This window comes from Rhagoletis zephyria, unplaced genomic scaffold, assembly GCF_001687245.7.
Source record: "Rhagoletis zephyria isolate East Lansing unplaced genomic scaffold, Rhagoletis_zephyria_1.1 Rzeph_scaffold_02026, whole genome shotgun sequence".
In the NCBI taxonomy this organism is placed as follows: Eukaryota; Metazoa; Arthropoda; class Insecta; order Diptera; family Tephritidae; genus Rhagoletis; species Rhagoletis zephyria.
The window spans coordinates 25,257-39,498 of NW_016159110.1; the positions used below are offsets into that span (position 1 = coordinate 25,257).

At 37.1% G+C, this 14,242-nt stretch overlaps 1 protein-coding gene across 1 annotated transcript in view; it reads right to left on the reverse strand.

The window, feature by feature from the left end:
• The window catches only part of LOC108365856 (uncharacterized), a 62,053-nt gene that overhangs the window by 9,168 nt on the left and 38,643 nt on the right, over positions 1-14,242 (reverse strand). The window contains exons 5-8 of the mRNA XM_017620047.1: positions 11,440-12,061; positions 4,994-5,115; positions 4,363-4,434; positions 2,347-2,525 (exon numbers count right to left, since the gene is read on the reverse strand). Coding sequence (XP_017475536.1) covers positions 2,347-2,525; positions 4,363-4,434; positions 4,994-5,115; positions 11,440-12,061 — 995 coding nt within the window. The remainder of the gene's footprint in view (positions 1-2,346; positions 2,526-4,362; positions 4,435-4,993; positions 5,116-11,439; positions 12,062-14,242) is intronic.

A 14,242-nucleotide genomic window follows, 5' to 3' on the forward strand; every position in this document is an offset into this window, starting at 1 on the left:
CATTGGTGTTTTATTTATATTTGAAATAAACTCGACTATCCTGTGACACTTTTTTTTGATTGCTTTCAGAAATAAGCTATTAAAAATGCGAGAAGCTCCGCGCAAACGAAGATGAGGGCCAATAATAGCTTTGAAGTAAGCAGGCGAGAACGAACTTAGCTTTAGCTTTCTAGATTGTAAAAAAATTCAATACTAAGAAGAAGAAATGGTTGACGTTTAGATATCGCACACTATGCACAAAACGGCCACAGATCAAAAAAAATATAAAATTTAGGTAGATTTTATTTACATAAATCAATTTGAAGGATTTTTCTAGAACTAAATGCAAATATTTTTATCTTCATGATTATATTTATATTATAATTGCATATGTATTTTATTTATAATGCAAATATTTTTTTTCCTCATGATTATATTCTCTAACTAGAAAAATATTGTTAGATCTTTTTTTTTTATTAATTGCGGTGTATTCATTGGAGCTCTTAAATATTATTTTAGGTAACAATTTCGAAAAATTATTATGTTTCTTAAAAGTTTTCTGGTAAGTTCAAGTAGATGACATTGGCCCTTATCGCGATATATGTAAACTATTTAAAAAAATGTTCAAACTTCAATAGAAAATTATATTTAATAGCATTCGTCGTGTCATTTAACGCTCGGGACAAGAGCTTAGTCTCTATAAATTAGTCCGGTTCTTTTTTGCGCGGCACAACTTTTAGCCAGCATCTCAAGCTTTTTACAATAATGTCATTTTGGTTCTCTATTATCTCTAAATTCAACTGTCGCTCGCATAACTATCAGCTACGGATTCATATTGGATCTACTATTTATCACGGAAAAGTGCCAAGTCCATCTTCTGAAATTGTTCAGGAGAGATCGAATTATCGTATTACCTGCCATCCTGCATCAAAAACTAAATTTTGAAAAAAAAGGACTTGGCACTTTCCAACTTTAGGTAGCGATATGGCGTATGAATAACATTCTCATCTCTTCTGGATAACTCATACGCTGTGTACGTCGTTCGATTTTGACTTTGCCGTGACCCCCGATCCAATCTGACTTCAGATTCGTAACACTGGATTACAGCAAAAATGTTCCACGGATGCCAGTATCCAATTCTCGCTGATTATAAAAATCGAGTTAATTTTTTTATATGCATAAGTTTTCGAGAGATTTGCAATTCCACTTAATCAAGTATTTCTTATGAAGCAATTGAATAATCTTAATAAAGCAATTGAATAATCTTAATATAAATGGAAAATCAAAGCTAACAAAATCCTCCATTAACCGTCGGTGCATCACTTTTCGATAGGCCTAATAATTTCTGAGAAAATAAATTAATCATTTCAGATTTTTTTGTGAAAAACGAAAAAAAAATGTAAACCTTAATAGGGGAAAAAATTTAAAAAATTACAGTTTCCGTGTATTTTTTTATTTGTGTTAAAGCCTAGTCCCCTAGAAAAAAAATATACTAATGAAAAACGTCGATTGATATTTATAAAAGGAATAAGTGGTCAAATAAAAATGCGCAAGGATTTTTTGTATTACAATTGAATAGGAAAGGGGTACATGGCGTATGCGTAACATTCTTTCCTGCTAATTTTTCATTTGGCCACTCATTTATTATTTATCCATCGATTTTCTTCATTAGTAGCTTGATTTTTTTTTTTATAACAGAATAGGTTTTAACACAAATTAAAAAAATTTATACAGAATGTGTTATTTTTTAAATTTTTTCGCTGTTATAGTTTGATTTTTTTAGTTTAGTTAGTAATTCTACTTGCACATTTATTATTATGCACTTCGTTGCTATTCTAGTAGTTCGCAAAGTTTGTTGTTATTCGGCTGCTGCCTGTCTACCTACACAGCTTGTAGTGTAATCTAACAACAACTTCCTTAATGTCGATTGCGTTGATTGGATTTGAACATGGTTTCTTGCTACATACCCATATGCACTAGCTACATTACCAGCATTAGCACAAGTTTGCATTCTTGCCGCACATTCCTTTGTGCTTAATATTGAAAACAGTTGTAAAGTTTTCCTTGATTGCAATGAGAAGTTCTAAGTGTTTGCGTTTTCATTGTTCAATACACAAAACTTAATTTCTGCGGTTTAACCAATGGCTTTTGAAATAAAAATTAGATCGCAATTTGTAAGTGCTAGAAGCTGTGTGCGAGGAGGTATGTAAATATCAAATGCTTTTCTCACTCTTTTGCATACAATTTGTTGGCAGAATTAAAACATTTGCGCCGCAGTGAATACAGTGCTACTAACTATGCATGTGGTATGTTTATGCACATATGTATGCTTAGAAATATTTCCTCGCCCGAACAGTTCATACTTACCCAGACTCAAATCGTAGGCGCAAATATAATCGGATGTTGTGAATTGATAGGTTAATGTCGTTTTACCAACACCAGAAGCGCCAAGCATGGCAATTTTATAGGCGGGTATCGGCGCTTTATTCGCATCCTGCTTCTCTGTAGATTCGAAAATATTGTCTCCGGATATATGCGATGCATTGCTGTGCAAAAGACACACAAAATAGAAACGTTGCAGATACGTAAAATTGAATTTGACATTTACGATATTAAACGATTATCGAACATATAACAAGTTAGATTGCCACGCACGCCACTAAATTAATAAACGCGTATGTATGTATGTAGGTACATCATGGATGTATGAATGTGTTGGGTGTGCGTACTAGAGGGCTGCATAAATGGCTTTAAAAANTCATATCATGGATGTGTGAATGTGTTGGGTGTGCGTACTAGAGGGCTGCATAAATGGCTTTAAAAAGGTGTTCGCGAATTCAGCAACAACGAACACAATTATTTTTAATTTTGAATTCTTCAATAAAGAAGCTCCTGAGATCTTCTTAAGATGAACTAAGAAAAAGTATAAAATTTGGTATCAAGTTAAAAAAATATATCTAGCCCTTACCGCGAAAAATAGTATGTTAGCGACATTTTTTCCAAAATTTTGTTTTTGATGCAGAAATGTTCCCACAGCATCTGAAAGCATTTCTTTATTAAAAATAAAATTTTGAAAAAATTTCGTTTAAATCTTTTTGGTTTAAATGTATATAACGAGTTTTAACCGCCAATAAAACTTAAGCGCTATTTTTTTTCAAAATATTATTTCTGATGCCGAAATGTTGCCAAAGCACCTAGATGCATTTCTGCATCAAAAATAAAAGTTTGAAAAAAACATGTCGCTGCATCTGTTGTTGCATCTGTCTTAAAACTCAAGTGAATTAAATTGATGCGGAAAAAAGAATTTCCAATATTGCTGACACACAAAAAAGAAATTGGAAAAAGTAATTCGGACACAAATCTGTAAAAGTCTCGAAAAATTGAGAACAAATGTTACAAATGAAAGTTATTAAATGAACAAGTTGGCAATACTGTTTTAAAAAACCAAGAACTTTTAGAAAATGTTATCTAATGCAAATATATTTCTGGCAAAATTACCACATGTCAAAAGAAAAAAAAAAAAAAATGAACTAAAATTTAATCCAAATTGAATGATAAAAACTTAAGTTAAGAAAAAGTTAAGTAAAACTAGCTTTTTTTTAGATAAGTATACAAAATCTTACAAATCCAAATCCTAAATGACCCTTTGAGAAATCAATACAAAACTTTGAACAATCCCAAAAACACCGAAAATATGCAATTAGTGTGAAGTAACTTCTAAGATTCCCGAAAAATTGCGAAAACACAAATCAGTTTAAAAGGCTTACAAATCTAGATTAAGAATAATTAAAAGTGTCAAAAAATACTAAAATATTTCAATAGATCATTAAAATTGAGAAAAAAATCTATAAATTCCGATAACGTTCGACGGCTTAATATTGAACTATATAATAAAAAAAGTACATCACTTTCTAAGAGTGCCGAATAATTGAGGAAACGTAAAAAAACTTACAAATCCAAATTCTGGATGATCTGAGAGAAAAAATTTAAAATTTCAGAAAAATCTCCAGAATTCTTAAAATCCCAAACCACGCTGCAGGTATGGAAAATTTTTAATCTTCGGTGAAAAATTTCTAGAAATCCGGAAAAAATCCCAAAAGTGTAAAACATCCTAAACTGCTCTAATAGATCATGAAAATCCAGAAAACAATTCAGATCTCTTTTGAACTCGATAGATTAATAATATTCGACATTAAAATAAATTAAAAAATATCTGTAGAATAAGAGAAATACAAAGAAGAACGCCTAAGAATCGCTTCAATGGTGCACGGGCAAAATAAAAGCATTTGCGCAGCTCTCTAGCGTGTGCTGCACGTCACAAGCGTTTATATTTGTTATAAAAACGTAATTGAGTTAGTAACAATATGACAGCATTAAACGCACCTGTTGTTCCGGTCTTTGCCGCTGTTCGATGTGCCCGTCGATGTAACCGAGTTGATTGAACGTGATCGGCGGCTTCTGAGCGAATAGCAAATATGCCCAGATGAGGCGAGGCATGACAAACGGACGATTGATGGTTTTATGAGCGCAAAAGAAGTAAAACAAAAGGCAAGCAAGTTAGCTTAGAACGTGATTGCGCATAATATACATACATATATGTATTTTTATATATACTTAAAAACATTAAATTTAAAGTGAAAGCACATACTGAAGATATCAGTAGCACTCTCATCATAAATATTATCATAAATTTACTTTTCAGATTTAAATATTTAATTTCAACTGTCATGAACACACCCATGCCATTTGATATGTCTAGTCTTGTCTGGCCTATCTTGGACGCGTCTGCTGCACAGTCACTCGTCGCAGTCAAGCTGATATTATATGCTGGTACATATGTATGTATGTATGCACCAGTTAAAGTACGTACGTGAGTATGTGCATGTTCTTTTATGTCGGTAGCCTCGTCTGGCGTATTTTTTTTTTGCTCCTGTTATTCTTTAGTCTATTCACTCGTCTGAACTTTTTTGCTGTCGCCTAACGTGTCTATTGATGTAGCTGACTGTTTACTTACCGCAGGGAATCACCCAAATTGCATACACCATGCGACGTGATGCTAAAGCTCCGCAGGCGATAATATTCCAAATCGAGGTCGGCACAATGTATTGCTGCACGTCGCGTATCGGCGAGACGTGGCTACAAATAAGCAAACAAACATACATACATAGAATAACTAATAGAAATAGAATAAAAATCACATTAAANAGCACGTCGCGTATCGGCGAGACGTGGCTACAAATAAGCAAACAAACATACATACATACATAGAATAACTAATAGAAATAGAATAAAAATCACATTAAAATGACGCCTCAAGTACTCAGGGAGTTAAGTTGCATAGTTGCATAGGATGGACTACGCAGTGAGTGAGTGTATAATACAGAGAGCATGTGAAATGAACCTCAATAGGTTTGGGACTGCGACATTGGTCTATTCATGTGGCGAGGCTGCTATTATCATTTTTTATAAAAAATAAATATTTATTTATTTGTATGCTTTATTTAATGAAGAATACTTGTATTGAACAAATTATAATTTTAATTTATTTTGTCGTAGCTTAAAACCTAGCAGAATGTAGACGTGAGTTGATGTTAGTGCAATCGTTCTAATGGAATCCTGCCCAACGAAGGTTCTGAACCGTCACCGGTCACCGTCTATAGATTTCTGTATACCAGCGAAGGGCAGAGAGAGTTTTTAGTCTGCAGTGGTGCGGTACATCAAATGTCAAGTATACGCCAGAACGAAGGTGAAAATTTTCAAAGATAATCAGGCGCCTATTAAGACGCTCTGCTCTCTCTCTCAACTTGGTTGCAAGTAGGTGAGGGCTATAGGAGAGAGCTGGCCACAATTTCTGACAAATTTGAAATTACTCTAAATTGTGTATAGGGATATAAAATATGGGAAAGCAACTGCGGATTAACTATGAAGCTAGGTGCGACTTTTTAGAAAATGTGTCTCAAGCGGCCTATCTTCGGAACTATCTTCTCTTACTACCGTCCTGGTGATGCCTTTCGCAGAAGTTTAGCTTCAAATGCCAAGAGATATCCACCTTACTCTGGCTCAATGGCGGCGTGGATAATGTAGTGGGTTAAACTGTCTGGGTACCCCACAAGAACACCAACCACATCTTCACATGCCCGTATGGAAAACTTCAAAGTCCTGGCAAAACGGTTAAATATTAACCGATTTGAGAATAAAGAAATACTTCCGCTCCTCTTCCTATTTTGGACAAGTTCAACAGAGCATGCCAGTCGTTTATCTTCTGTGCCAACTGACGCCAATTAGAAATGCTAAGGGAAGCCAAGTCCTTCTCCACTTGGTTTTGCCACCGCAGTGGGGCCTCCCTCTTCCTCTGATCTCACCAGCAGGTTCCAAGTTGAATACTTTCAGATCTGGAGCGTCGGTGTCCATTCGAACAACATGTCCATGTCGTTGTAGAGTCATACAGCTTATCATTCCATCATCTTTTGTTCGTCGAGAGAGGATTTTACTCCTTAATTAATTGCCTATTCAGTCCAAAGTAGCACTTGTTGGCAAGAGTGATTCTGCGTTGAACTTCGATGCTAACATTATTATCGGTGTTATCGAAGTAAACGAAATTGAAGTTCAATGGGGTATAGTCGTTGTTTTGGGCATGAAGTTACAGTAGCACGGCGATACTCAATGCCTACTCTTGCTGCCTTGTTTACGCACTCTGCGCAACGGGAGCTTCCCATGTGCGAGAAGCGGTAACTAATTCGAGTGCAGCCTTCGGTGGGGTCACTCCGACTTATTCGGCTTAAGCGCTCACTGAAGTCCGTAGCGTCTATTCCACAGAAGGTGTAGCTGAAAGCGGGCCTCTGTCTTGGAGCAAGCGGCTCGCTATATAAACGTCTATTCCGGTAGGAAACCCTCCCCTCCCAACATTGGGAGTTTGGGACCTGCCAAGTAAAGACTCCATCCAGTGACTAAGAAAAAAAACTAAAGAATTACAGGTCACGTTATTTTCCATTTTCTATAATTCTGGGAGTGGCAGCATGAAAATCCAAAACATGTATTTTCCTATGTAATTTTGGACCGCCCTAATGCACATACGTATGCAGTAAAAATTTTCTTGAAGTGGTCTATTGTAAAAAGTGGGTATTTCTCGCAAATAGTCAGCATATCTTGAAATACAAACAGTAATTATCATCGAAGTTTTAGAGATAGTGAAAATAGTTTTGGAATAAAAGAACAGACATTTTTTACCTTAAAGTAATCAAATTGTAATGTAAATGTTGCTCATCCATGCCGCAAATATAATTCCATCTACGTGCCGATTTCAGCCATACAATTTAAAGGATTGTTAAAAAAAATCATGTGAAATGGAAATGCGGAAGTGAGCTGGCGTTCAGCAACATAAAATTTGTTATGCGAAACCAAAATGTAATAAAATATATTATTTTTTCATGTGTTTGAATGTTTGGCTATCGTTTATTTTTTACCTCTCTCATATGCACTCAAGCGTTTATAGTGCTGATAGTTCGCGTTGAGTTCAGCCAAATTTTGATCAAAATAAAAAAAAACGCTTTTATTTATCTTTGGAGGTTCGCTGACCTGAAAACAAGGATTCCCAAGGCATTGACTGTGGACATGAGCAAATTTTGATGAAGAAAATAAAGTGGAAAAGAAAGTTTGGCAGAAATGCTTGTATGTAGTTATATTTGCTTGATGGAAAACCTAGGCAAGCTTGACTCTTGCATACAAAAATAACTGAATACATATGTATGTACATGCATATGTATGCATGTGATTTTTTGTAAGTAGGCATATTTACACAAGTGTGCTGATAGCAGAGCAATTCAGTCGAGCGGCAGAGATTGCTGCCAGTTGGCCCAAATAAAATGAAAATATGCTGACGCGTAAAAACTTATAAAAATAAAAATTGGCGTATGTATGCATGTTTATTTACATAACGGAATACGCAATTTTTGGAGGATGGGAAAACACTTGGCTCTTATGGGAATGTGATCACTTGGTTCAAAGAAAAAAAAAAAGAAATTGCCGGACGAAATGTCGGAGGAAAAGTAAAAAAAAGCGCAAAACTATAAATAATTTTGTTTTCATTCGCAAATTACGTGAATGAGTTTTTCAAGAAGAAAACAACAAATTAACAAAAACATATTCAAAAATGATTTTATTTAAAACTGACCAAAATATTTGAGTCACAATTTGGAGAAATTCCAATGATTCGGGACAAGTGGGGAGCCGTGATGAAGGCTCACTTGGTAGCCAAAGAGGTTCGATGTGATATTCCGGAGAGAATATGCCTGAGAAATTGTTCCTAAGTGTCCTTTAGATATTGCGATGCTTTCAGTAGGATGATGCCTTAGCTATGCAGGTCCTACAAGAAGTACATATGTATATCGTAGTTATACAGAAATTTGCACAGCATATTGTAGCTCTTCCTCGTCTTTACAGCTTCAATTAAAATATTTGTAGTCTCAGCGCACTTCCGTCATCGTCCAAAGGCCAGAGCGATTATGATATTTCCAGATTAATCGACCCTCGTCACATTGTGCGAACAGGAATCTCAGCGGGGTTTGTATGCTTGAACTCGATTTACCCAGTCTGTAACATACGCTTTTCTCGTCTGCTTGTCCGCTGCTTCTTTTCTGAGTTTGGATGTGAAGATGGACTAGAAAGATGCATGCCGGAGAAGAGAAGGGTGTACAATGAATGGTGGGCCTATGTACAACTGGAACATAGGAAATAATCTCTACCCAAAGGACTCAGAAATAGTTTGCCTAAAGTGCTAAAAGGCAGACCCAAAATTAGTATGCAGTGTCGGTGACCTTAGCCTGTACAATGCCAGACAACTACTGATAAAGTGTGAAACAGTTGGCGGCCGCTGTGGCTGAGTGGTTAGAGGTGAGTGCTATCACTCTGTCGGACCTGGATTCGATCCCTGGGCCCCAAACCCGGTGCCAAACCCATTTCTGGGAGGAAGAGAATCCAGAGTGCTTCACCATCTCTTCTCAAAAACTCAAATGCGGAGCGGACGCTATTCGTTGCCCTACTGAACTCTGCCTAGCGATTTTTCGTGCTAGTTAGTTCACCGACATACTAGTTCTGCTAGGACGTCTCATTGTTAATGGTTTGACGATCTCTCTAAAATGAAGTGACGAATATTATGCGTCCGCGGACCGTAGTTTGCTTGCTGTAGGCATACTAGTGCGGCATGTGTTCACAATAGGTTACTATAATAAGTTTCACAAAGAAACTCCAACTTCGTGCCCCGCATGGCTGCAGAACAACTCAGAAAGCAAGGTGCAGACGGAAAAGACACCCTCTGTAATTCGATCCATTTAACGCTTTTATTAAACCAATCGAGCTCAGTTCGAAATGGGAGTCAACCAAATGGATATTACTTATATCCTTCAAAGAGATCCGAAAAAAATCTGCTTGTGGATCGTATAGGTTCTAACAATATATAGATTCTAGACAATATAAAAAAGGCATAACAGGAGACTTATAGTTAAAGAATATAATCATGGAGAAAAAAATATTTGGATTCATTGGAGATAAAGCCTCCGAATGGGGTATGTTTGCAAAAAAGCGAAGTAAATAATTTTTTAGCTGTGCCTATTTAATAGAGAGAATGCTCATTGTCGTAATAGAGATATCGAGTGCGACTTGGCAGATGATTACTGTAGAAATAAATGCTGAAAATGCATTCTCAAGTTCTGAACACATTGAAAACTACGAGCTACGGACCACAGCTTCCAATTTGTCATCTTCATTATCTAAACGCTTTGTCGATGGCGACATGATTTCTTTGAACGCGGCAGCGACATCATGAATTTGTATGAGTTTGACATAAAAGAAGAGGAAGAACCTCATCTGGAGCCAGTGAAATGGAAATAGTTCTAATCTGGCCACAACCATAGCGGTCGCGTAGCCCGGTCGTCGCCAAAATAATTATCTACATAAGAGTANATCTAATCTGGCCACAACCACAGCGGTCGCGTAGCCCGGTCGTCGCCAAAATAATTATCTACATAAGAGTACGTGTTAAAATAATTTGACAGCTGTGGTTTGTAGCTCGTCGTTTTCGTTGTGTTCGGGCTATTATGTCAAGGCGGTGGTCCAGCGGATCCTGTGCAGAGGGCTTTGCTCCTCAATTCAAGAGCTAAATATGAAATCAGGTGAAAGTGCTTTCCTGCCTCCGTTCGCACAAGTCATCTCTTTCAAAATGGATAGAAATTGGTAAGGTAGAAAACATACTACCATGGTAGTGACGATAAACCATAACACCGTAGATACCTTTGGATGAAGGTATGTAAATGGACTGAGTTCCTTTTCTTCCCTCACTATTGATACCAAATGAGTGACCGTGGGGATCCTTGGCTGGGTTTATAACCTAATATGAATTTCTGTAATTGAGCGTTGGTAGCGATATTGATCGACTTGCGCGCGCTTAAGTTCGCTGGGTCACAAACTTAGCTTTAAGCCGCTATTTCTCTTGTAGGTGAGAGGCTAGCCGCATTGTATACGAAAACTTCGTATAACAGCTATACAGAAGCTCCGGGTGTTCAAACAACGGCTCTTGACTCAATAGTCTTGAGACGGGATGGCTTATTTGGTAAATATCAAACATGAATCATAATGCCTTCTCACATCATAGTTACCAATCTTACATAGTTACTTATACTTAGTTTTTCTTTGCAAGATTTTGTGGCTGCATAATTGAGCATCAAGCACAATAATGGGTGGCAAAATTTTAATATTGCCTCAGAATACCCTCCATGTATGTACGTTATGTGTAGTATAGGATTTCGAGATTATGAGCTGCAAAGTTAAAGGCATCTTTGGAAGATTCACGTCAAGTTGTAAAATAAGTAATTTAATTTTTGATTACTAAAAAAATCGCTTCTGAGAATCTTAAAGAAGAAGTAACACATACCTAATGTGTACTTAGTTAACATTGTGGTAATATGAAGGCACTGAAGCAACGAATGAGTGTTGCAAATTCAAAGTGAATCAACAAGAAGAAGCAACCGGAAACCAAGCCTGCAATCAGTTCAGCAAGCGTTTGTTTGTTTCATTGGTTGCTTTGCTTTTTATTGCTTTGTTTTCAGAAAATATTTGCTACCAAATCTGTGTACAGATGGAGGCACGAGCCTTGCTCGTGATATACAGACACCAATGTGAGCGGCGATAAGAACTCTTTTCTGAATCAGTTTTGAGCTAGTAATGAGGGTCACAACTCAGATTTCTGAAACTTTTCTGACTCTAAAAAGAGTTCGAATGTTTACGTTAACAGTTTCGTTAATTGTATGCTTTTGTTCAAAATATTAACAGCCTCAAATTTTCTCTGCAGGGCAGCTTCCATTCTATGTAGAAATTCAAGCTTACGTTTTTTCACATATTCGACAAATACTTGTGTACACTGAGCAACGCCCATAATAGTGCATTTTACACTAAATATACTATATTTACCTTTCTACTTTCTGCTGGCATACTGGAGGTGCGCATCCGTTGTCGCTGTCGACTGCTCTGCAGCTGTGCGATGGTCGCTGAACTGCTGTGCAATATACTGGAGCCAACGCGATGTACACCGCTAGTGACCACGTTCATGTTCACGCCCGCGCCAACGCCTCCAATGCCACCTTCGATTACATTTAGCTCATAGTGGCTGTCATTTAAGCCGCCGTTGTTGTTGTTGTTGTTATTGCTGCTGTTGTGATGATGGTTCATGGTGGGCGAGTCACCTGCTTGCAATGTGTCATTGACCATTTCACCAGCACTTGTTGCCGTATCCTCCAGCACAGAGGCGAGTGCCGACGATGAGCCACCTAGTAGATCCATATTTGTGGCTATGCTGCCACCAATGCCGCCAGCGCCGCCAACACCGAAGAGCAGCGGCGTGGTAGAGGAATATTGTGGTGAGACAGCACCGGACATGGCCTGTTGAAAGGTGAGCACACCGCCACTGCTGCCACTGCCACTACCGCTGCCACTGCCGCTGCAACTTCCGTTGCTCTCGATGCCCATGGAGTGTAGCGAGGGTAGGCGTGTCGGTTTGCCGCTTACTGGTGATTTGGCCAACGTGATGCGGTCACTGTAAATTTATATAAAATTAATTGTTGAAGGGATTGCTGATAAGGAGCTTAAATAGTAGATGGGTTGATGAAATTTAATTAAATAAAAGTATGGTCGTTGGCATTGGCATTATTGTGATGCCGGCTTTGGCTTTCACATTTCGGATGGACGACAACATTTTAAGTATATAAGTAAGTGTGAATTGGTGTCGAAATTAAATAATAAGAAGATTTAGATAATCACAAAATATTCAAATCAAGCCGCGATAACAGTTCCGTGGTTTTATAGTTGGCCTCGAACTGAACGGTAGAATGTGTAGGTGGCGAGATTCACTTAAACATATCGTAACTAACTTGCATAAACTATTACGATTAAATCTGTTAAGGTGACAATTTAAAGATCGAATTAGCTTCGCATTGTTAACATGCGTGTATTATGGGAAGTGATCAAGTGAATATGCAGGTAAGCTGTTTAGCAATCTATCAAGCTAATAAGGAAAGTGAGCATAATTGCACCCACCATTTCTTTGCGGACGGAACTAAAATTAGTAAAGGAATTGTAGGCCCGGTATTTTGTCTGGATCTCAGGTTTGAACAGCCATACAGGCTCCCGAAATGCAGCAGCATTTTTCAGGCCAAAATATATGCTGCAATTAGGTGGGTAACGTTTTGAACTCCTAAAAAAATTCGCATTTAAACATGTTCAGCCATGTCCAGAAAAATATTGATAGAAATGAGCAAGCTGAGAAGCTAGCTTGAACCTGGTTAACTATTGTATTAGTTCGTGTCGCGTTTCGAATCGCAATACAGAGTAGACCTCCTAGTCCCAATCATCTAAGGAACGAATTAGATATAATTCTGACACGGTAAGCGAAATCCTTCAAATCCCGCCCAATCCAGCCAAATTCATGATTCGTTCTAACAGCCGAAAACCCATCAACCATGTTTCACCAATTTGGAGGCAAGATACTAGTCGGGTGCTTATTAGACACTGTCGAACACCTCACCACGCGAAATATGCACTAGAACATCCCCCACGTCATCCAGCCAGGCCAGCATTGCGCTTTGAATATTCTCCTTATTGAAAATGAAAAGACTAGCTAATTGTTAAAACCCGTTAAAATGTTCATTAATACCAAGCCTTTTGCTTAAGCCTAGACTATCAAAGCTAAAACTAAAGATCAATTAATTTTCTAAGACAGGTTTAATGGAAAAGGTGCAAAAGGTTCTTCTTAATAAGAGAAGTTAGTTTATACGTATACGTACATATGTATATATGCATCTCGATAAGAAAACGTTTATTTATGAAGTTTAATTTTATGGTAACATTGTCGAGCTTCACTTTTTCAGTTCTACGTAGTCCCCAAGGCGAATTTATACAAGGTGGTGTTACTAGCTCAGCTGATTTTGAATGTGTTTCGCCGCACGGCTTCTGATATCAAATTGAAAAATTTTGTTTGAATTTCTACACACACTCTTGCATATTTTGACAGTTTATGCCGCCAAAGCAAAAACAAAATACATGTAAATTTTTGTTTTTGTACTCCTGCTATCACCTTATATTAATTCGCCTTGGTAGTCCCCTTGCTTTAAGTATTTTATATACTTTACTTCTCATTTCACGAAAAATTTCACAGTATACAGTAATCCAGATAGACAAAACAAAAAATATAAATACCCCGCAAACATATTCTGAGCGTTCAGAATATATGAGTCCGAAAGGTGTCCTAGGTAGGTAAGAAATATGAGTTTCAAAAACAAAATTTTTTTTACTCTTATATGAATCTTTTAGGATTCATATATGAGCCAAATTATGAGCCAGCACCTTGTGCCAATATAAAAACAATAAAGATTTGAAATTTATATCTAAACTTGTTTATACAGAAATTGAAAATAATTAGAAAACAAAAAATGAACAAAATTTAGCTTCAGCTGCTGCTATTGAATGCATGTTGGAATGTGTATATGCATGTAAGTATGTATGTATGTTATTTGCAAGGACTTTTTGCGGAATGCCTTTGCAAATATAGTGAGTTGAATAAGACTCAAAGAGCAACCTAAAATAAGAGTCCGAATGTAGCAAATTTATGTGGCCGATAAGGGTCTCAAAAAGAGTCTTATATGAGGCCAAAACTTGTTTTAAAAGAGTCCAAAATGAGCCGTATATGAGGCCAATAAGAGTCCAATATGACTCATATTGA